At 37.4% G+C, this 24389-nt stretch overlaps 1 protein-coding gene across 5 annotated transcripts in view; it reads left to right on the forward strand.

The window, feature by feature from the left end:
• The window catches only part of DCP1A (decapping mRNA 1A), an 81324-nt gene that overhangs the window by 52824 nt on the left and 4111 nt on the right, over nucleotides 1-24389 (forward strand). For 3 of the 5 annotated variants that reach the window (XM_077128993.1, XM_077128991.1, XM_077128995.1), the window contains 4 exons: nucleotides 5397-5510; nucleotides 16805-17569; nucleotides 22399-22464; nucleotides 23652-23870. In XM_077128993.1, the coding sequence (XP_076985108.1) occupies nucleotides 5397-5510; nucleotides 16805-17569; nucleotides 22399-22464; nucleotides 23652-23870 (1164 nt within the window). Of the gene's footprint in view, nucleotides 1-5396; nucleotides 5511-16804; nucleotides 17598-22398; nucleotides 22465-23651; nucleotides 23871-24389 lie in introns of those variants that run through there. The other 2 variants (XM_077128992.1, XM_077128994.1) reach the window with 2 other exon arrangements.

Genomic DNA, 24389 nt, shown 5'->3' on the forward strand with positions numbered 1-24389 from the left:
GACTCTCTCATTGGGAAAGGTAGTTGCAAGATCAAGGAAATATGAGAATATAGGGACTCAGGTGCAGGTGGCAGGGGATATGCTCCTCAACTCAACTGAGCAGGCCATCACTATTGCTGCATTCCATCACTGAGTGTGTCAAACAGATCTGTATGGTCATTTCCCTCACCAGAAATCATTACTGTTTTATGTGGCTTCAATCTCTTATCTACTGTCCTTTCCTTTCAACCTGTAGTCTCTTCCTCTTGTAGGACAGGTGTAGCAATCACGACTCCAACTTTTTTTTATCAGATAATGTCTGAATCATTCTTGTAATTCAGTATAACTAGATATGGAATTCTTGGCTGATAATTTCTTACCTTCTACATTTTTTTTTCCAGTCCATCTTTTAATTTTTTTTTTTTGAAAAATTCCTGACATTACAGAACTAAACTGAAATGTATTAATATTCCACTCTTACATTTCCATGACAAACAAAAAGAAAATTCAGGAGCCAAAATGAAATAAAACAAAAACAGGGGAAAGCTTATAAAACTAAATATGGATCTCAGTATTAACAACTGAACAGAGAAAGGAATTAAAATAAAACACCTTAATTGAAAAATCACGAGTGGATGATAAAATGTGTAGAAACTGAAAATTTACAAACTATTTAAAACTTGGAATTGCCTGACTGTTCAAAAACCGCACAGATGGATCATGAGTGATGGTGAACAGCATAAAGGGATTATGGATGAATCTGCATTGCTTAGCTGCTCCCCATGCTCCCATCTTTGAGGAAAGCCTGACGTTGATTAGATTTGAGCCAGGCTAATGCTGGCAGCAGATCCAGTGATGGTAACCTGCCTATCAGTAGATTCTTTGCAGTTTTGATAAGTGCCCTAGACATCTGACAGATCTCACTGATTTTGGTGTCTTGATGCCTGACTATGCAGCAAATCAAATCATTTGGAAAGGTGAGTTCATGAGAAGTAGTCTGAGCATATGTATCCAAACCTGTACTGAATCCAGTGTTACCATGTATCATAGGAAAATGAGACTGTTGCATCGCCAACTGGTGCAGCTTGGTCAATCTGGCCATTGAATGGCATTGAATGGCATAGGCCTCTAGAGGTGGCCCCTCCAGATCTGGGTTAAGGCACATGGATGGGGTGGTGTGGGAAAAGCTCACACTGTCACTGCCTGTGCTGTACCTGTCCTGACCACCTGCAAAGATGACCAGAGAACTGAATGTCCTGGGCCGGTACGAAGTCATCATGCCTTTTGGGGGGGACTCCAACACAGTGATGACTGGATAAAAGTGTCACACAGGACAGAAATTGTAGGTGCTGCACACTAGAGTAGACGCTGTCTGCTAGGTGGCCTGGCCTACATCTCAAGCTGAGAAACACACAGCCGCAAAAGAAAAGGAAGTTAAGCCTTGTTTTTGTGAACAAAGCTGTAAAGGAACTCTAGGGTCAAGTTGGCAATCTTAACAATCTGACATGATTTCAAAATTATAAAACATTACAAAATAAAAATATAGCTAGTGCATTAATTTCTGTTGTAAAAAAATTTTCCACAATGTGGAATAAATAAAATTTTGTTTGTAGTTAGATTAAAACCTTTTGGGATTTAGTTGAATCTTTGTTATTTACTTTATATCTCCCTTATCCAGAGTGTATAATATCATGACTGAAATTCCATACTTTGGAGTAGGGCATTTAAAGGAATTAAAAACTGTTTGAAAATAAAATCTCTCTTAAATAGGCATGTTCTTGTTAGGTGCTAAAGTTTCTTTTAACCAACTTTCCCTTTTTTTACTGTAGAGAAAGGTTTCTGAGGTGCTTCAGAAAGACATAGGAGATAATTCTAGACTTGGGGGGAGTGGGAGGAGCAGTGTTTGGTTGGTTGGTTGGTTGGTTTCAGTTTAGTTACAAAAAATAGAGGCCAGTTTTTCTCTTAATAAGTAGGAACTGTTATTTTTCCTACTATGTAAGCAATACATATTAATTATAAAACATTTTATATTCAGTAATTACAATGAACAAAAATAAGGAAAAAATAATTCTACCACCTAGAAATAATCACTGCTAATACCTTATGTGTCCTTCCAAAAATATGCATGTGTATCCTAGTGTATGTGGTATGTTTGTAATGTTCTTTTTGTAAGCCATTTTTTCCCATAAAACGATATATTTTTATTGACAGTAACTATATATCTTTCCCAGTGATTTTCAAGTTATCACCACAAGGATTCTCCAGAGGTGAATTGAGGGATTAGCCAAGAAGGCAGATTTTGGGCTTCATCTCCCACTTGAACTGAAGCATTTCTCTTCATTATGTACCTTATTATTACCCGTCTAACAGGGAACCCCTGTGAGGTTTCATTTTAGGAGAAAGAAAGGTTTTTAGAAAGTAATATGATGCTACTAGCTGTGCTGTATCTTTCCTTCCATGATTAATATAAATGATACCCTAGGTTTTTCTAATTATATCTATTAAGAATACAGTATATCCTTGTTGCTGAATCTTCACGTCCTAACGCACTAATTTTTTCATAATGTAAGTTACTTGATCAAAGGATTTTGACAATTTTAAGGTTTTTACCAAATATTGTAAAAAAAATTACCCCCCAGAAACTTTGTCTGTGATGTTCTGTTTTCCCCAATCCTTACAAACACTGTATAAAATTACCAAACATTTTTAAAACCTTCCAAGATAGGCCCTGCACAACTGTAAAAAAAATTTTGAAATTCTTTGCAACTTTTAAAGAATGAACAAGTCTCACAGCTTGTGTTTAAATTGGGCATGGCAAACTCAGATGCCCCACACACCAAGTTGATCATCATTAAAAAAAAGTGACAGTGGAACAGTAGCAAACTGACACTTTGCTCCTTGTGTAAAAGGGTCGGCTGCGGCTCACCTCCAGTCGGTACCTGACAGATGAGCTAGAATTACCAAGTAATCCAGTTTCTCTCTGAAAATGACAAATCTCAATTTTTATGTGAAACTCAGCTTTTTAAATGTTTCTCAGTGTTAACACCTTCTGTTTTAAGAACTTGTTTGAGTGGTGTTTTGAATTTTTGTTTTCTGTAATATGATGTGATTCTAAACATTCCCCTTAATGTGTTATTGGTTGATGGTGATGTGGCACAAAGAGAGGTATGTTACAACATTATGATATTCCATAGATGTTCACAGACTATTCAAATGAGTAACTGAATAAATGGTATTCTAAAATGATATAAGGATTAAGTCATTTAATAGAAAAAATGCTTATTAACCAGTAGATTAACATCTAAGTACGTATTTCTGTGCTAAGCACATATTGTATGATACCAGGAAAATCTCTCTCTTTCTGGACTGTTGTTGAAACTTTTTTTTAATATAGTCTTGTTTCTTGAGTTTCCAAACTGTTTTTAGTGTCTTTTATAACATGGGTAACACTCACCAAATAGCCCATAAATACCTTAGTTGCTGGAAACTGGTAATCATTTTTTGAGGATTCTTTATTTTTTTCAAACCCATACAACAGTTGGAAAAAAAACAAAAATAAAGAACACCAATGCCCCCTCCCCAGGTACCCAGATTTACTCACTTTTAACTTTGTGCCTTTGTTATATCATTCTATCTGTCTTTTAAACCTTTGAGAGTAGGTTTATATATTATGCTCTTTGAACACTTAATATTAACATGTATGTTTCCTAAGAACAAGGATATTCACTTATGCAACCCCGTACCAGTTACCAAGTTCAAAAATTTAATATTGATATAAAACATATAATCTATATTCCAGTTTTTTTCATTTTTTCAGTAATGACATCTCTCCATTATTAGATCCAGAATCATCTTGTATTGTATTTGTCAGTATCTCTTTCGTCCCTTTTTAATTGTGGAAACATATTCAACATAAAATTTACTATCTCAGCCAATCCCAAACATACAGTTCAGTGGGATTAATCACATTCACAGTGTTGCACAACCCTTACCACCATTCATTGCAAAACTTTTCCATCACCATAAACAGAAACTGTGGACCGTTATGTATTATCTCCCCATTTGCCCTCCCTCCCATCCCTGGTAACCTGTGCTCTACTTTCTGTCTCCATGAATTAGCATAGTCTAATTATTTCATATAAGTGGTATAATTATACCACAACTGTCCATTAGGTCTGGCTTATTTCACTTAACATGTTGCCTTCAGGGTTCATCCATGTAATAACACGTATCAGAACTTCATTCCTTTTTATTGCTAAATAATATTCCATTATAGGTATTCACCGCATATTGTTTATCCATTCAACTTTGATAGGCATTTGCTTCTGCTATGAACTTGATATATGAGGAGTCTTTTTAAGAAGAAAAATATTTTCATTTTTGGTGTCATACAAGTTAGCAGGAATTTTTAAATACTTTACAACTATTTTGTCATCTGTGATAATATGTTTAATTTATCAGAATATATGCTGATTTCAACAAATGGTGTTAAAGCCGTTGACGTGCATCTGCAAAAAAATCAAGTTATACAAAAATCAACTCAAAATGAATAGATCATAGATCTATATATAAATGTAAAACTGTGAAATTTATGAAAGAAAAAATGTATGGCCCAGCAGTACCACTCATAGTTATTTACTGTAGAGAAATGCGGCTTTTGTCCCCACACACAAAAATCTGTACACACATTTTTAAGGAGCTATATTCATAGTCACCAAAAACTGGAAACTTTTGTCCTGTGGGTTGAAATGAACCGTGATACAGTCATACTGTAGAATACTACTAAACAATAAAAAAGAATGTTGATACAGTACAACAGCTTGGATGAATCTGAAAGGCAATATGCTAAGTGAATGAAGCCAGTCTCAAAGATTATATACTATATGATTTCATTTCTATGGCATTCTCAAGGAGACAGTACTGTGGTGATGGAGAACAGAGCTGTGGCTCCCGGGAGCGGAGGAATGTGTGTGGGCGGCAGGGTGGGGGCAAGACTAAAATAGGACAGCATGAGGGAGTTTTATGAGGGGATAGAACTGTTTTGTATCCTGATTGTGTGATGGTTACACAATTGTAACTGTATACACACAAAAAAAGTTACTTTTACTGTTTGTTAATTTTTAGAATAAATTAGAAAAAAAATAGAAATGAATATATGATAACGTTAGCAACTTTTCCTTAAAAGGATGATAAAAATAATTTTGCTAACACTGTCTAAAGTCAGGTGCTCAGCTCTCTAGAAATTTTATTATGAAAGTTATTTGCATAAGAATCCAAGGCAAATGTTTTTAGAAATTTTTTGCTAGTTTTTTAAAAATAACATTTCTAATACCCTCAAATGCTGTTTTGTGAGCCAAATAGTAGCAATTTTTTTCATGTGATGTACTGTTTCTTTTCTTTCTTTCTTTTTTTTTAAGAATCAGATGGGTGACTCAAATATCTCTAGCCCTGGGTTACAGCCAAGCACTCAGCTCTCCAATCTGGGAAGCACCGAGACTCTAGAAGAAACACTCTCTGGGTCACAAGATAAGGTTTGTACAGCTATATGCCTAGCTTTGTCCAAGTTAACAAAACAATGACTAATATTTTACAAAGATTTTAATGCAGCGCAAGTTTGATTTGTCACATCTTTCAAGGTACATGCATGCCACAAGAAAACGACATCTACCCTTTTCCTGCTCCACAGAATCAACACTTCAGGTTTTGAGGGAGCCTCTTTTCTGAGCTCCCAGTTTTTACCCTTGCCGTTCCCTTACTTATTCTTTTTTTTTTTTAACAGAATGGTAGGCAGTTTGCAGAAAACACAGAGTTCTCATTATACCCCCCCAAACACACACACACTGCATGCAGTTTTCCCTATTAACAACATTTTGTGTCTGTAGTACCTCTATTACAGTTGATAAAACAATTTTATTGTAATTATACTATTAACTGTAGTTCGTAGTTTACATTAGGATTCACTCTGTGTTGTACAGTTCTGTTTTTCAGGTTAAGTTTTTATTCTGGTAACATACAAACAACTTGAAATTTCTAAATTTATCTGCTTTCAGTTATACAGTTCTTGGTGTTAATTACATTTACAATGTTTTGCCACCATCACCACTGTCCATTACCAAAGCTTTCCCATTATTCCCAAAAGAAACTGTACCTGTTAAGGATTAGCTCCCTATTCCTATCCCCATTCTTGTATGTGTATGTCTGTGGTAACCTATATATAGTGCAAAATTTCCATTTTAATCATTTTCATGTGTACAATTCAGTGATATTAGCTTTACCTATGCTTAACCCAGCACCTAGAATCCTAGTATATCATAAGTCATCATGATATTCTTCTGCTTAAAATCCTCCAATGGTATCCCATCTCAATCAGTAAACCAGGATTGTGGCAGTGGCCTATGAGGCCATACCAGACCGCTCTACCCTTTGGCCTCATCTCCCACACGTACTTGGCACCAGCCTCATTGGCTTACATGCACTTACTTCTTCAGATGTGCCGCATATGCTCCTGCCTCAGGCCTGATCTTTGCACTAGCCATTATCTTAGCCTGGAATACTTTCCTCCAAGATGCATTCTTCATATAAGTGAGAACTTCTTCTGACCACCCTATTTAAAATAACAGTCCCCTAACCCCCATTCTTGTATTCCTGCTCTGCTTTATTTTCTTCCTAAAACTTCTCACAAGTTAACATGGTTTGTGTTTTTCTTATTTATTTGTTGTCTTCCCCCCACCAGAATGTAAGCTCCATAATAGTAAGTTTTGACTGCTTTGTCATTGCTTATGTCTTCAGCTACTAACATTTTAAGTTTTTGTTATATGAATGCTCTTTATAACTGATGACCTAATAAGCATATTTTTCATGATCAAGGCCCATAATTTTTATATTAAACTTTTATTTTTAGATGATTGTAGATTCATATACAATAGGGAAAAATAACTCAAGGAGACCCGATGTACAATTTAACGATTTCCCGCTAGTAACTTTTTTTTTTTAACTTTTTCATTGTATAGTATACATGTATACAAAGCAAAGAAATAAAAAAGCAATAGTTTTCAAAGCACTCTTCAACAGGTAATTACAGGACAGACCTCAGAGTTTATCATAGGCTGCCATACAATCCTCTCATATTTTTCCTTCTAGCTGCTCCAGAATACAGGAGGCTAGAAGGCTTATGTTTTTATCATCACAATTGACTTTTTTCTTTCTTTTCTTTTTTGTGAAAAATAGCATATATACAAAACAGCAATAAATTTCAAAGCACAGCACCACAATTAATTACAGAATGTATTTCAGAGTTTGACATGAGTTACGTTCCACAATTTTAGGTTTTTACTTCTAGCTGCTCTAAGATCCTAGAGACTAAAAGAGATACCATTTGAATGATTTAGCATTCATATTCATTTATTAAATCATACCTTCTCTGTATAACTCCACCATCACCTTTAATCTTTAGGGTGTTTGGGCTATGACCATTCTAACTTTTTCATGTTGGAAGGATCTGTCACTAATATGGAGTAGGGAGATAGAACTATCTTGATGTTCTGGAGAGGCTGGGCCCTCTAGTTTTCAGGACTTAACTGGTCCAGGGATACATCTGGAGGTTGTAGGTGTCTAGAAAGTTACTCTAGTGCATGGAACCCTTGTGGAGTCTTACATATCGCCCTAGGTGTTCTTTAGGATTGGCTGGAATGGTCCTGGTTGGGGTTTGGCAGGTTATGATAGGTAGCAAGGTCTAACTGAAGCTTGCCTAAGAGCAGCCTCCAGAGTAGCCTCTCGACTCTATTTGAACTCTTTCTGCCACTGATACTTTACTAGTTACAGTTTTTTTTTTCCCTCTGGTCAGGATGGAATTGTTGATTCCCACGGTGCCAGGGCCAGATTCATCCCTGGGAGTCATCTCCCACATCGCTAGGGAGACTTTCACCCCTGGATGTCGTGTCCCACTAGCAGGGAGGGCAATAGTTTCACTTGTAGAGTTGACTTAGCCCACTGGTAATATTTTGCAAAATATAGCACAATATTACAACCAGGATAATGACCTTGATACAATGCGCTAATCTTCAGATTTCCCATTTTACTTGCATTCGTTTGTGTGAGAATGAATGCAAGTGTGTAATTATCCATCACCACAGTCAAGATACAGAATATTCAGAATATTTTCATCACTACAAGGATTATTTGTGTTACCCTTTTTATAGTGACAACTCACTTCCTTCATATCTTCCCTGCCCTCTCTTCCCCACCCCTGTCATCAAACACTGAACATTCTCTGGGAGTGTTTGAAACACTAAACATTCTCTAAGTTAATAATTTTGTCATTTTGTGAATATTATATAAATTAAAGCATGTAATATATAACCTTTTTGGATTGGCTTTCTTCATTCAGCATAATTTCTAGAGATTCCAAATTGTTGTGTGAATCAGTAGTTCATTCCCTTTTATTACCAAATGATATTGAATAATATGGAAGTACCACAGTTTGTTTAACCATTAAGCCACTGAAGGTCATCTCGGCTGTTTCCAGTTTGGGGCTATTACAAATAAAACTGTGAACATTCATATATAGGTTTTTGTGTGAATAGAAATTTCCATTTCTTTTGGATAAATGCTCAGTAGTGCAGTTGCTAGACCATACAGTAATTGCATTTTTAGTTTCAAAAGAAACTAAACTTTGGGAAAAAACTGCTGAACAGTTTTCCATAGTGACTATAACATTTTTCATTCCCATCAGCAGTGTATTTTAAGTAGATTTTTTAAACAAGATTGTTATTACATTCCCATGTTCCAGTTATACAGTGTTCAGATTTAGGATCCTGAAAGTCAAACATATTGTAAGTGATGCTATGTAAAATTTAATTTTTAAAAAATACATGTTTTTTTTCTGTTTTGTTTTTTTTTTAAGCAAATGCTTAACTTCTGGTCTGGTTTATCAGCTGTGGATGTTCAGTAGGCCAGTCGCTTCCCCTTTCTAAATCATGATTTCTCAAGGAAATCCTTATTTCCCTTATCTGAATCATGGAGTTAAAGGTTCTTACACTACCTAACTCACAAAAGTTGTGAGATCCAAATGAAGAAATGGACAAAAAAAGAAATGCCTTAAGAACCATAAAACACTGTCCATTAAGAGAAGTGTGAATAATGGGGTGCACAAACCATAGATACTCAGCCTTTTGACAGAAATACTGGTGATGAATCCATGGACAGGTAGAATTCATTGTGGGCAGCTAGGTAGGTGACCCATCTAATCCCAGTAGTATTTTTTTTGTTGTTATTCCTTCATTTCCCACTTATTTTTTTAAAAATACCTTCATCGTGGTTACATATATACAACATAGATTGTCCCATTCTTACCACTTTCATGTGTAGAAGTCAGTGATATTAATTACATGGTCAATATTATGTTACCATCACCAAAACTTTTCATTCACCCTGAACAGAAACAGTATACCCATTAAGCATTAACTCCCCATTCCTACTATGCATCCAGCTGCTGATAACCTCTAATCTTTCTATCTATAAATTTACACATTCTAAGTATCCCATTAAGTGAAATCATAAAAATATTTGTCCTACGTGTCTGGCTATTTCACTCAACATGATGTCTTCAGGGTTCATCCATGTAATAACATGTTTATCAGTACTACATTCATTTTTATGACTGAAGAGTATTCCCTTGTATGTACATACTACTATTGCTGTTAATTTTTCTTTCATTTTTTTTAAAGTAGTTTTATTCACACACCATACTGTCCATCCAAAGTGTACAATCAGTGGCTCTCAATATAGTCACAAGAGTTCTGTTTTCATCACCATAGTCAATTTTAGAACACTTTTATTGCTCCAAAAGAAAAACACCATACCTCTGAACTCTTCTGTTGTCAAAACGTGGCATTGGGGTGGTATATTCATTACAGTTGATGGAAAAAATAGTACTATAGTAATATAATATAATAAAATTATGGTCTTTAGTTTCCATTAGGTGTATTTTTTCCCATGTACCATTCTAGTATTAATACCCTGTAATAATGATATACATTTGTTCAAGTTCATGGAAGAACATTCCTGTAATTGTACTCTTAACTACTTTAATCCTCCACAGCAGGGTTCACCGTGTTACATAGTTCCACATTTCATGCTCTAGCTTTCCATCTAGTGGCATACATTACCCTAAACTTCTCCTTTCAACAACAATCATACACCTAATTCAGCACTGTTACTTATATTCAGTAATGTGCTGCCATCACCTCTATTCATTTCCAAACGTTTACAAGCAACCTTCTTAAAAATTCTGAACAAATTAAGAATCAGCTCCCTATTTTCTACCCTCAGTCTATCTCTGGTAACCTGTACTCTAGATATTAACTCCATGAGTCTGTTCATTATAATTAGTTCATGTTAGTGAGATCATACCATATTTTGTCCTTTTGAGTCCAGCTTATTTCACTCAACGTAATGTCCTCAGAATTCATCCATGTTGTTGCATGCATCAGGACTTCATTTTCTTACAACTGAATAAGTTGTATACCACATCTTGTTTATCATTTAATGGACACTTGGGTTGTTTACATCTCGTATATGTATACCACATTTTGTTTATCCATTGATCAGTTGATGGACACTTAGGTTTTTCCCATCTTTTGGCAATTATGAATAATGCTGCTATGAACTTCAGTGTACAAATGTCTGTTTGGATCCCTATTTCCAGTTTTCTGAGTATATGATATATAATAGCAGGATTCCTTTAGTAATGCTGCCATCTAATGCAGAGAAGCAAATAATGCTGTCAAGCCTTAATATTGTTAAATTCCATTTCAGTTTCATAATTCACGCCCTGTGGGACTGCTTCCCTGTTGTTTGGCTTGGTTGGATTTTGGTTTTGGTTTTGGTTTTGGTTTTGGTTTTGGTTTGGCTTGGTTTGGCTTTTGGTTCCTGTAGTCTAGAATAGTACCTACCTTATAGTTTATATTATGCCCAGTCCAGTGACAAGGTCAGAAATCTGACATGGATGTTATAAATCCAGACAGAAATATGAAATTCTGTAAACAGCAATAGCTGTGAAGTGAGGAAGGAACTAAGTAAAGCTTGTTACAGTATATTACAATTCTGTGCACTATATATACTGTTACTCTCTGTGACTCTCATTTCCTAAGGGAAATAATCAGACCAACACTTGATTTGAGAGGCATTACAAAACCTAGCATATTCAAACATGAGGAAAGTATAAAATTTTCTTTTATTTTTTGTGGTTTATGGAAGACAAATCCATGAATAATTATGCCCAACCATGGAAGAATGCATCCATTTTTTTCTTACCATAGACAAAGAGGAAGTGTAGGAAGTATACTGTCAAATCCAGAGACCCATCAGGAAGTCTTTGGGGGCTTGTGTGGAGAGGCATGCTCTGCTCACCAGGCTCTTGTGACTATAATTCAGCCAGTACAGTCTTTCCAAAAACTGATGCATTTTGACTTGTAGCCACCTCTTAATTATTTAAGCCTTATCTGCACCTCTGATTTCCACAGGTAAATAGCACCATCCAATTGATTCATAGCCTAAAATCTGCTTAATTAACATCTCAGCACAGGAGTATAAGGTTAAGAATGTGGGCTATGTTGCTAGAACTTGATTGGAGTCTGATTCTGTCAGTGTGCTTGGGCATCATCTATATAATAATAAAATCATGCTTAGTATAGAGTAATGAATGTAAAAATCTTAGTATGGGGCCACCTACACAATTAGCACTCTGTCTATGATAACCTGCTACTGCCATCGCAACTTCATTTATTCCTTCTTACATGTGAGAAGACCTCTGAAACATTAATTCGTTACCACCCGCTCTATTCCCAAGGTCTGAGAAATTGTTCCTAGTCTGGCGAAGTTGTCTGGCAAAGTTGTAGGGAAAGAGCAGGAAGTAGATACGTGTGTAAATGTTGATGTGTGTGTGTGTGCACATTATTATATATATATAAAACAATGTGTGGTGATCAAGATCCTCATAATTTTTATTAATAAGATTTAGTGTGGCTTTCCTATACTTTATTTTTTTACCAAGGAATCTTGACCATTTTGTTATAAATATAACATGTATAGAAAGAAATTATTTCTATGCTTATCAGTAGACAGTTGCTGCCAGTGATCCAAAAGTGAATGTCTCAGGCGGGCCACAGTGGCTCATCAGGCAGAGTTCTCAGCTGCTATGCTGAAGACCCGGGTTTGATTCCCGGTGCCTGCCCATGTGAAAAAATAAATAAAATTAATTGAATGTCTTAGTTCAGCAAGGGAAATAGAACCTGTGCATCTCACTACAATTATATATGACCTGGACAAAGGGAACACAAATTCTGTCCCAAGTGAAAATTCGTTGTCTGTGTTGACTTATATTTAGTACATTTGAAACATTACCAGTGGGGTTTAAACGACAAACAGCTGTGCCCTGGATAATTCCTTGCATCAGAGAATGGCAGGGTTATTTTTTTTAATCTTGTGAAAGCAGTCATTTCTTTTTTTCTTTTTTACTTTTTCATTGTATAGTATAATGTATACAAAGCAAAGACATTTTTTAAAAAAGCAGTATTTTCAATGCACTCTCCAACACGTAGTTATAAGACAGATCCCAGAGTTTGTCATGGGCTACCATACGATCCTCTCAGATTTTTCCATCTAGCTAGCTGCTCCAGAATGTAGGAGGCTAGAAAAGGCCTACATGTTTTTTATCAGCACAATCAACTTTTTTCCTTTCTTTTTCGTGAAAAATAACATATGTTCAAAAAAGCAATACATTTTAAAGCACAGCACCACAAATTAGTTGAACATATTTCAGAGTTTGGCATGAGTTTAACAGTTCCACAATTTCAGATTTTTACTTGCACCTGCTCTAAGATACTGGAGACTAAAGGAGATATCAATTAATGAGTCAACAATCATATTCATTTGTTAAATCCTATCTTCTCTGTATAACTCCACCATCACCTTTGATCTTTCTATCCCTCCTTTTTGTGGTGTTTGGGCTATAGCCATTCTAGCTTTTTCATGTTGGAAGGGTCTGTCTCTAATATGGGGTAGGGAGATGGAACTGATGTTCTGGAGAGGCTGGGCCCTCTAGTTTTCAGGACTTAACTAGTCCAGGAATATATCTGGAGGTTGTAGGTTTCTGGAAAGTTACTCCAGTGCATGGAACCCTTGTGAAATCATATATTGCCCTAGGTGTTCTTTAGGATTGGCTGGAATGGTCCCGGTTGGGGTTTGACAAGTTCTGCTAGGTAGCAAAGTCTACCTGAAGCTTATGTAAGAGCAACCTCCAGAGTAGCCTCTTGACTCTATTTGGACTCTCTCTACCACTGATACTTTATTAGTTAAACTTCCTTTCCCCCTTTTGGTTAGACAGGGTCATTTTTAATAGCCCAGCCATGGTGGGCTATAAAATCACTAAGTGATTTTGTTAATATTTTGTATTATGGAGGTGTGATAATTCTAGAAGGACTCAACGAGTTTTTTTTAATATCCCAACAGATGTTATTTGTCATTTTTTTTTAAAGTATCCAAGCACAAATTTTCCATGATCACTGTTAAGACTATATGGTGTTCATATAATAATAATAATCGCCTATTCCCATTTATTGAATACTTTTGGGGCACCAGACATTAGATTCAGAATTTTATTTTCACAATAGCCCTATGAGGTAATTACAGTGATCCCAGTTTTTCAGATGAAGAAGCTAAATAGAAAGATTATGTAATTTTCTCAGGTAACACAGCTAGAAATTGAACCTAGGTGTCTTTGATTCTAGACTCTTAGCTTTACAGTTTTTGAGAAGTAAAAATGGGAGGATATAGAGCCATATAAGATCTCCTGCATTTCTTTACATCCACAGTTTGTGAATATGTTATTAGTGCCTTATATTTGAAGTGAGATTCTAAATGTGGAAAATCTGTTAAAGTGTTAGAAAGTTTTGTGACAAGACAGTCTTACTGGGTCACTGTACAAAATTATTGACAGGGACTAAATTTGCTGTTTGGAAATTCTTCAACTTAAAAGCCATTTGTCACATTAACTTGTCAAGATATGTTAGCTTTTTAAATATTAATAGAATTATCTTTATTGACTATTTTCTAAGATATATTGGTTGAGCAAGCAGTTACATTCTTTTACAACTTGAGGAGGCGGCTGCCTTTTCCTCTGCAACAGTTATTTCAAATTGCCCTGCCACCCCTCACCTGGCAAATGATGCTATCCCAATACCAGAGAGACAATACAAAATGTACTCCCTTACCTTTTGTGCCTCCTGTCTGCCATATAAATTCTCCTGTGTTCTTAGTTCTTGTGCTAGCCTCCTTTCCCTGTTGTCTGTCATGAGTCCCTCCTTGACAAAAGGGATTCCTTTCCATCCATCCTATCCCTTAAGTGCACTGCTCTGCAGGTGAGCTCCCTCTCTCCTGGTATGCTAACCTTTCTCCCGCGGGAGACCTTTGGGAGAGAATATTGTTGAGCCTCTGCTGTGTACTTAATTGAATCTGTTACTGGGTGGGGGTGCCATTGCTCAGACAGGCAAGTCCAGGCAAAAAGGAGGGCATAGATCAGGGAATAAATGGAAAGACAGTCTTGGAGGAACTCAGTCTCTACTGTTGTTAGAATGAGAGCTAATGTTGAACATATACATTGTGTGTGTTGAGTTCAGTACATTTAAGCCTCACAATGACCCTCCCTACTTTATGAGGAGCTGAGACTCAGTGAGGTGACTGACATTCCCCAGTTTACAGGGCTAGAAAGGAGCAGAGCCTGGTTGCCCTTGGTACTGCTTGAGGCTCCTCCCCTTTATGGTCCCTGCCATCCTTGTCTTGTCCCTGCAGTCATCTGACAGAATATCTTTGCTCCTATGACTTCTGTTATTATTTGTGTGTTTTAACAACTTCCAAATCAGTACTTCCGAATCACTTTCTGCAAATTCCAGATCCCAGGCACCACCACCTAACAGATTCATTAAGTACTCATTTGCCAGGTGAGGGGTGGCAGGGCAGTTTGAAATAACTGTTGCAGAGGAAAAGGCAGCCACCTCCTCAGGTTGTTAAAGACCTCCAGAATGTTCAAAACTGACCTCGTCTTCCCCTCCCTTCATCAACCCTAAGGACCTTCCTGGTCTTGCCTGCCCAAGCAACAGCACCACCACCCAGTACTCAGAAATGAGAGTGTCTCTTAGCTCCCATCCCCCAACTGGCTTGCCTGCAACTCTTTCCCATTCTAACTCCCCAGTTTTCATCCTCTTCTCTCCCAAGACTTAAGTCCCGACTCCATTGTTTCCCTGTTGGATGCCTGTACTACCCTCAGTCTCACCCCTCCAATCTGTCCTTTACATGGCCACCAAGTTGCACATCCTAAAATACAAAGCTATGAGTCATTCCTTGATTGTGCTGCATTGCCCTCCAGTTCACATCCCATAATGTGTCTCAAGACATTCTGTGATCTGATCAGTGCTTCTCTCTTCTCTCCATTGCTTTCTCCTCCTCCTCCTCAACTTCTCTGACCCTGCCCTGCTGAGATACTTGTAACTCTCAGAGTGGTTGTGTTCTCCAGCCAACTCATCCCACCCCTCCCTTCACAGCTTAAGGTCCTTGCTCCTTCCTGGGTGCCTCCTTTCTTCCCATGCAGCCTGCAGCTTTGCCTTTGGAGAGCCCTTAGCTCTAGTTGTCCCTCCTTGCCTCTTTTACTCACTCCTACCCATTATAGCATGATACCTGGAATCTGTTATAATCATTTAATTATTTAAATCAGTAATTATGTAACCAACAGAACAAACATTTGCCTAGAGAAAACTATGTTTCCTGTAGAAATGTGACCGTGCTATAGTGCTATCATTATTATACTTCAGACATAGTGTACCTTGGGACCCTTATACTTTCTGGATTTTCCTACAGTTCCTGTGTTTCAGTGATATCTTTTCCCATAGAAACATATATCTAAACAACTAAACAGTCCACACACTTGAGGAATAAAATCTTAAGTTGGGACTGCCTGTGTGTTTTTATGTTTGTCTCAATAGAATGTTAGCTTTGTGGGTAGGTCTCTTTTTGTTACTCCCCATTATGAACCCTGGACCCATGTCAGAAGAAGGGCTGGCACTCTGAGTGCTTTGTAAATAAAGGTTAAATAAATATGGCAATAGTGCTTGAAGGTGGAGGAATGCTTGCAAGTGGAAAGCATGCATATTTTTCCTTTAAATAGTTGCAGTGTTGTCAATAATCGAATCTACTAAACTATTATGTAAATTTTAAATTGTCAGTTATAATGTTTTGCTTACATTATCTTAAGGATTCTGTGATTTGGGGGTAGCGAGGGAGATTCACCTACTGTAAAAGATAATGTCAAATTTAGTTTCTGGTATTTGGGACCCAGTCCTCAAGGTACAGTGGCTAGTTTTTTATCAATAGAAATAAAGGTAGGATCATTCATCTCTGTTCTCTCAATTGTCATTATCCTACATGTATTACTGACATGGGACAACTAGGCACAATTAGTTTTGTGAAAAGGCAGTCGCCCCTTCCTTTGCCTTATATCCATCAGCGAAGGAAAAAGATGAATTCTAACATTGCTGCCTGGAGTCCCTAAAATTTGAATTTTATTATGAATGCAGATTTCTATCAATCTGCTTGGGCAGACTAGATACACCTTGGCCTTTAACCCCTAGTATTTTTTTTTCAGTTTGTTCCAATCCCTTATTTTCCAACTCCATCCATCCTTGCTTCTGCAAACTATTTTGGTGATGGTACAGAAATTTTGTTACACTGGCTTACAAGAGATTTCTTTCATTTGGTGGTTTGATTTGTTTTTCAGTCTGCTCCATCTGGACACAAACATCTGACAGTGGAAGAATTATTTGGAACCTCTTTGCCAAAAGAACAGCCTGCAGTTATAGGCTTTGATTCAGAAGATGTAGAGAAGCTGCCAGGAGATGCCTCCCAGAAAGAGCCCAGCCCATTCCTACCTTTTTCCTTTGAACAGTCAGGAGGGTCCCTTCGGTCAGAAAACCTGGTTGTACAGTCTGCTGCCCAACACTCAATCCAACCTGAAGTCACCACCCCAGTGCTTATCACTCCTGCCTCCATCACCCAGTCTCATGAAAAGCATGCCCCAAGCTACACGATCCCATTGAGCCCTGTTCTCAGTCCTACTCTGCCAGCAGAAGCCCCTACTACACAGATTCCCCCCAACTTACCTCGAAACAACACTATGATGCAGGCAGTAAAGACCACGCCTAGACAGAGGTCTCCACTCCTGAATCAACCGGTCCCTGAGCTAAGCCACACTGCTCTGATTGCCAACCACAGCCCCTTCAGGACCCCCTTGAATGTGACAAGCACAGCTGGTACATCCCTCCCAAGCGTTGATCTTCTCCAGAAACTCAGGTTGACCCCACAGCATGACCAAATACAGACACAGTCGATTGGGAAAGGTGCAATGGCATCCAGTTTTCCTCCAGCAGCTGGCCAGCTGGCTACACCTGAAAGCTTCATAGAACATCCCTCTAAAACAGGAGCAGCAGCAGCAAGAGCAGCGGCGTCAGCCTCTCTGAGTAACTTGGTGCTTGTTCCCCTTCAGGTACTTGTAGAAGGGTCGGGTGGACAAGGTGGGTGACTATAACTGGATGGAATGAAATTGTGTAGATCTGTTTTAAACAACATCAGTCAGGGTAGTTTTAAAAAGGCAACTGCTAAGTGCACCAGGGGCTATATATAAGAGGTAAGAAATCCTGTAGTGAACAGCCAAATAATTAGTAAATGGTGTTGCAAGTTCAATTCCATTTCACAAAACTAATTTACCCAATAAAAACTAAGAAGCCATACAGGTATTTTAGGATTTTTTTGTTTTGTTTTTCATTATTTAGGTTATTTTCTTAGTTTCTGTAATTAAACCTATGTAGATAAGACCTTACATATTTAATACACTTCATTAGCCCTGTATAAATGGAAAAAAAATAAGTTTAACGTTTCTAGACCAATATGGCTGTTAATTTATTCAATGCTGTCTCAACATGGTACAACTGGAATACTTTTTCCAAAGTTTATAGCATAGCTAAAGTTTCCAAAAATTCAAATTTTATATATATATATATATATATATATAAAGACCAGTAGCAGGGCAGGCAACGGTGGCTCAATGGCAGAATTCTCACTTGCCATGCCAGAGACCTGGTTTCAATTTCCAGAACCTGCCCATACCAAAAAGAAAAGACTAATAGTATATATATATATTATATACAAAGACCAATAGCAGCAACAGCTTTTCCAGCTTCTAGAGTCATCTGAATAAAATTACAGAGCCATCCAGCAGACTCCATTTAAAAAAAGAAAAGAAAAATTCCAGAAAACAAGATCTGTTACTGTTATGTTATTTGGTACCATGTTTGTTTTGTTTTTGCCTGACAGTTTTAAGCGTCCTCATTTGACTTGAGATCATATATCAAAATTATCCAAGCTTTGTTTCATTCCCAATTCCTCAGTACTTCCATTCAATGTCTATTTTGTGCCAGGCACATTAGGGTTCCCATAAGAACATCCCAGATTTAGAGGTGTGAGGTCAAATAAAGCTTCTCAGTAAAATTGTTATTTAATCCAAGATCCAAAATTCAGTAGATATTAGCCAGATCTTTCCTAGAGATGAGAAGAGTGTTTTGAGGCACAAAGAATGTAATGTGTGCAAAGGCCTGGAGATGAAAGGACACTTGAAGAACTTAAAAAACTAGTGCAGGTAGAGTTAGTGGAGCCCTCTATTTGGGGGAGTGAACAGGTGTATTTGTTAAGACGTAATAAGAAACTTAACAGTATATCAGGTCTGAAGGGTAAAGAAGAGGTTTGTCCTTCACAATAATATATAAGGTTAGTGAATTTACAGATGAGATAACTCAGAAAATTAAACATCGCACAAGTAAAAAGGAAGTGAAATCTGCACTTCAGTAGTATCAGCTTCCTTTTTGGATTTTAGTTTCATGCCTTTTAATAGTAATAATAATAATCCCCAATCTTAATATTTTTCCAAATAGTAATTGTACATCATCTTTTGGTTAATATAATATTTGTTGTATTCCTTTGAAATTTTGTGCAGAAACACTATCTTCATTACATCCTTATATTATCATTCTTTGTCCATTTCTGAGGTAGTAGTTTAAGAAGGAATTTATTTCTGCAGCATAAGGAGAGAAAATGTGCAGTTCAACAGTTAGGTATCGTGCACCTGCTGCTACTATTCATTTGCTCCAGAGGTGCAAACAGTTACTTCTATAGTTTTGGGGGATCCTGATAGAACACTGCCCTCAGTAGATTGTGACCTCTGGGAAGAGGATTCTATGCTCTAGCTTACCTCCTGGCAGGGGAAGTTTACATGCGTAGACATTTCTATTTACTTGGTAGTGTCTTGGTTTAAGGTCCAGGTCTTCAGTGAATTCTAATGTAATTGCTCTGCAATAATAAGTTCTTTCTCTCCCAATGAATGAGGAAAAAAATTACTACATAGAAGTGTGACTCTGAATACCAAAGTCTGTTTAGTGCTTCCTGTCCAAAGTTTAAATCACCTTGTCAAAACTCTCAAGCTGCTAGGATCTCATCACTATAAAACTCAGCAGCACAAGTGTGCCTAGGCTCCGTTGTCATTCAACATTGTACTTGAAGTTCTAGCCAAAGCAATTAGGTAAAAAAAAAAGGAATAAAGGCATCCTGATTGGAAAGGAAGAAGTAACACTCTGTTTGCAGATGACATGATCCTACCTATAGAAAGTCCTGAAGAATCTACAGCAAAGCTACTAGAGCTAATAGACTAATTTAGCAGTGTGGTGGGGTACAAGATCAACATGCGAATATCAGTTATGTTTTGTTTTGTTATGTTTTATTACATGGGCAGGCACTGGGAAAAGAACCCAGGTCTCCAACATGACAGACAAGAACTCTGCCACTGAGCCACCATTGCCCACCCTAGTAGTGTGTTTTATACACTAGTAATAAACAGTCTGAGGAGGAAATTAAGAAAAAAAATTCAATTTATAATTACAGCTAAAAGATTCATGTATCTAGGAATAAATCTATCCAAGGATTTAAAGGACTTATACATGAAAAATAACAAAACATTGCTAGAAGAAATCAAAGAGAACCTAAATCAGTGGAAGGCCATTCCACATTCATGATTAAAAACTAAATATCGTTAAGATGTCAGTTCTACTAAAAACAATGTACAAATTAAATAAAATCCAATCAGAATTCCAACAGCTTTCTTTGCAGAAATGAAAAAGCCAGTCATCAAATTTATTTGAAAAAGGTAAGAGGTCGGTATAGCCAAAACCATCTTTAAAAAGAATGAAATATGTTAAAATCTTAATCTGCATTCCTGTGGGTGCGATCCCATTTGTAAATAGAATTTTTTGAAGCTATTTTATCAGTTAACATGTAGCGAAACAATCAGGGTGGGCCTTAATCCATATGACTGGAGGCCTTTTTAAAGAGAGGAAATTCGGATACAGTCAAGCACAGGGAGCTACAGGAAGAAGCCAGTGAAACCAGAAGAGCAGACACAGGAGAAGAAGATGGCCATGTGAAGGGAGGCAGTAATGCCAACAAGAAATCCAAAAGATTGAAGCAGTCCAACACTAGAATCCTACAGTCTTTGGAAAGAAAGCATGGCCTTGATTTTGGACCTCTAGCCACCCATAACGTAAACAAATAAATTCCTGTTGTTAAGCAAAAAGAAAAAAAAGAGTGAAGTTGAAAGACTCAAGCTTCCCAATTTTAAAACTTATTACAAAGCCACAGTAGACAAAACAATATGGTACTGGTACGAGGACCAGATGCATAGACCAATGGAATCAAATTGACACTATAGAACTAGACCTTCACATTTCTGTCCAGTTAATATTGACAAGAGTGCCAAGTTTGCTTAATTGGAATCAGTCCCTTCAATAAAAAGTGCTGGGAAAACTGGGTATCTGTATGCAAAAGAGTGAAGGCAGACCTCTATCTCACACCATATACAAAAATTCAAAATGAATCAAACACCTAAGAAAAACCAGGGCTATAAAACACATAAAAGAAAATGTAAGGAAGCCTTTCCAGGATCTTGTGTTAGGCAATGGTTTCTTAGCAAAAGCACAGTCAGCAAAAGAAAAAATAAGTGGGACCTCATCAAAATTAAAGTCCTTTTGTGCATCAAAGGACTTTATCATGAAAGTAAAACAATATTACCTACATAATGGGAGAAAATATTTGGAAACCACATATCCGGTAAGTGTTTAATATTCAGAATATATATATTTTTTAAATCCTACAACTCAAGAGTAAAAAGACTTGAATATGCATTTCTCCAAAGGAGATATATATAAATGAAAACATCATTAGCCACTAGAGAAATGAAAATCAAAACCACAATGAGATACCACTTAACAGTCACTAGAATGGCTACTATTTAAAAAATGAAAAATACGTTTTGAAGATGTGTGCAAACAGGAATACTCATTCATTGTTGGTGGGAACATAAAATAGTGTAGCCATTGTAGATAATAGTTTGGTGATTCCTCAGAAAGTTAAGTATAAAAGTACCATATGACCCAGCAATCCCAATTCTAAGTTTATACTCAAAAGTATTGAAAGCAGGGACTCAAACAGATATTTGTACAGACCACTATTTATAGCTGCATTATTTACAATTGCTAAAAGATGGAAGCAATTCAAGTTTGTGTACCACAAAATACAGTATATACATACAATAGAATATTATGCGTCCATGAAAAGGAACGAACTTCTGATACATGGGACAGCATGAATGAACCTTGAAGACATGTTGAGTGAAATAAGCCAGACACAAAAGGACAAATATTGTATGTACTGACTGATAAGAAATAACAGAACAACCAAATTCAGACAATCAGAAACTAGAATATAGGTTACATGGGTAGGGAATGGACAGTTAAAGCTTAACTGGTACAGAATTTCTTTTTGATGTGATAGAGAAATTTTGGTAATAGATAGTGATGGTGGTAGTACAATATTGAGAATGTAGTTAGCACCTCTGAATTATTTATCTGGGTGGGGTTAACGTGGGGAATTTTAGGTTGTATGTATGTTAACCAAAATAAAAAAAATTAAAATGTGCCCGGGCTGCCCCCAGCTCTGATGAAGACAAGGGTTTTAGCTTTTTTCTTAGAGATCACTTCAAGGACTTACACATACCACTTTTCTCTGGGGAGTTGAGGAACAAGACTGTCCTAAACTTTGGGATGAAGTCATTAGTCATGTTATCGTAAGTTCCTGTCAGCCTCTTTCCCCCAGGAATCTAGAAACTCATTTGAAGCGTCCTTATTGCTAAATTAGATTTTTCACCAGTAACAAAAAAGTATTCCTAGTAGAAACCTGCTCCATCTGTTCATCTTTTCTTTTTAAATATTTCAGTCTATGCAGCAAAACCAAGACCCTGAAGTGTTTGCCCAGCCTAAGGTGTTATCCAGTGCCATCCCGGTAAGCACTCCCTTTTTCTGAAGAATACATTATGTATTTTTAAGTTCTGCTGGATATGAAGTAAAGCATTATCTTAGTGAAAAGTTTTAGCTTTCAAGCGTAGACTATCTCAGATACCCACTTCTGCGCCAGGTTGCCCAGCTCAGAGTTCACTGCTGTGGGCTCTGTAGGCCTGGATTCATCTGTCTGTATGGATCCCTGACTACACAAGGGCAAGGTTGGACACAGAGTGGGCACTCACTCGAGTTTGTGAATGGGCAGCTGCTGATAAGAGAGCACGTCAGTCTGGTTTCTGTACGTAGAAAATCTTTTTGCCTTGTAAGAGCTGGTGTATTGGTCAGAGTTTTCTAGAGAAGAGAACCAACCGGAGATATCTGTAAATATGAGATTAATAAAAGTTTCTCAAACAACCTTGGGGATGCAAGAGTCCAGAATCTGTAGGGCAGGCCGAGAGGCTGGCAACTGCAGTGAGGGTCTCGAACTCCACAGGAGAGGCACTTGGCTGCTGAAGAAGAGAGAAAAATTCTCTTTTTTCCCTTAAAAGTCTTCAGTTGGTTGGAACAAACCTAGCTGATTGGATTACCTTGTTGGTGAAAGACCTACCCTTAGTTGATCACAAGGTATAATCAGCCACAGATGCAGTAAACTGATGATTTACTAAATCAGCCATTTGGTTTGGCACCCAGCCGCAAAATATCCTTGGAGTAATGGTTAGGCTATGCTTGCCTGACCAGACAGCTGAGCACCATCACCTGCCAAGTTGACACATGAACCTAACCATTACAGTCCCCCTCTTGTCAACTTGGCAGCTATACACAGCACCTTAAACTATACTTATTCTCTAAGTAGGACACAGTAACAGACATATGTTTCACTTAACAGTACTCAACTGTCCTGTGTACAACTGGAAATGCACTAAAACCTCTCCAGAATGCAAGTCCTTAAGTAACATTCACTCTTAAACTTGATACCTTGACACAAATGGGCTCTTCATCCTTTAGCTAACAGAAGCTTCATAACCAGATATAAAATGTGTAATGGTTCCTACTGAATGTTGTTTACCTTCACCCAACAGCTAGCATTTGTCTCTGCATTCCAGTCCCATTGCCTTTATCAGGTGTTCTTTACTCTGGGCCCGACTGCTGGCTTCTGCACTCTGGTGTACAATGACCATTGTTCCCCCGCAGGTTGCAGGCTCCCCGCTGGTTACCACAACCCCCACAACAGTGTCTTCAGTCCTGCTGTCCCCAAGTGTTTTCCAGCAGACAGCTTCAAGGTCCACAGACCTTGAGAGGAAAACTAATTCCCCTTCTCCTCTAACTGTTGGAACATCACAAAATCAGAGAAAGCCTTCCATTATCCTCAGCAAGTCTCAGCTCCAGGATACATTAATACATCTAATAAAGGTATGTAGGATATCAAAACTTCTCCCCAGAAAAGCAGTTCATAGAGTAAATTCAGAAGACTAGCTTTTAGTAATGTTTCTATCTTCATGAGAATATACTCCTAGTAGAAAAATATCTGAAAGAATTAACTCTAAAATATGAATCATGGTTGGTTGTCTCTGGGTGGTGGGATTATTTAGGTAATTAGTAATTAGTTATACAAATCATTTACACAATTTTTTTCCTAAACTGCTGTCAAGAAAGTAAGTTAATGAGTTTGTCTTAGTTTTCCAGGCTGCTGTGACAAATGATAGGAATTTACTATCCTATCAGTTTCAGAGGCCACAGACTTACTTCCTCTTGGGGTCAATAGCCTTCTGGTGGGAAGTCTTTGAGTTACTTGGCTTTTCTGTTACATGGTACTGCCTTCTCATTTGTCTTCTGGTTCCAGTGACTTGCGGCTTCTGGCCGCTCCCGGTGCCTTTTATTATATGGCCTTCTTTATAAAGCTTACAGTAATAGAATTAAAACCCTTTTTGA

This window comes from Tamandua tetradactyla, chromosome 15, assembly GCF_023851605.1.
Source record: "Tamandua tetradactyla isolate mTamTet1 chromosome 15, mTamTet1.pri, whole genome shotgun sequence".
In the NCBI taxonomy this organism is placed as follows: Eukaryota; Metazoa; Chordata; class Mammalia; order Pilosa; family Myrmecophagidae; genus Tamandua; species Tamandua tetradactyla.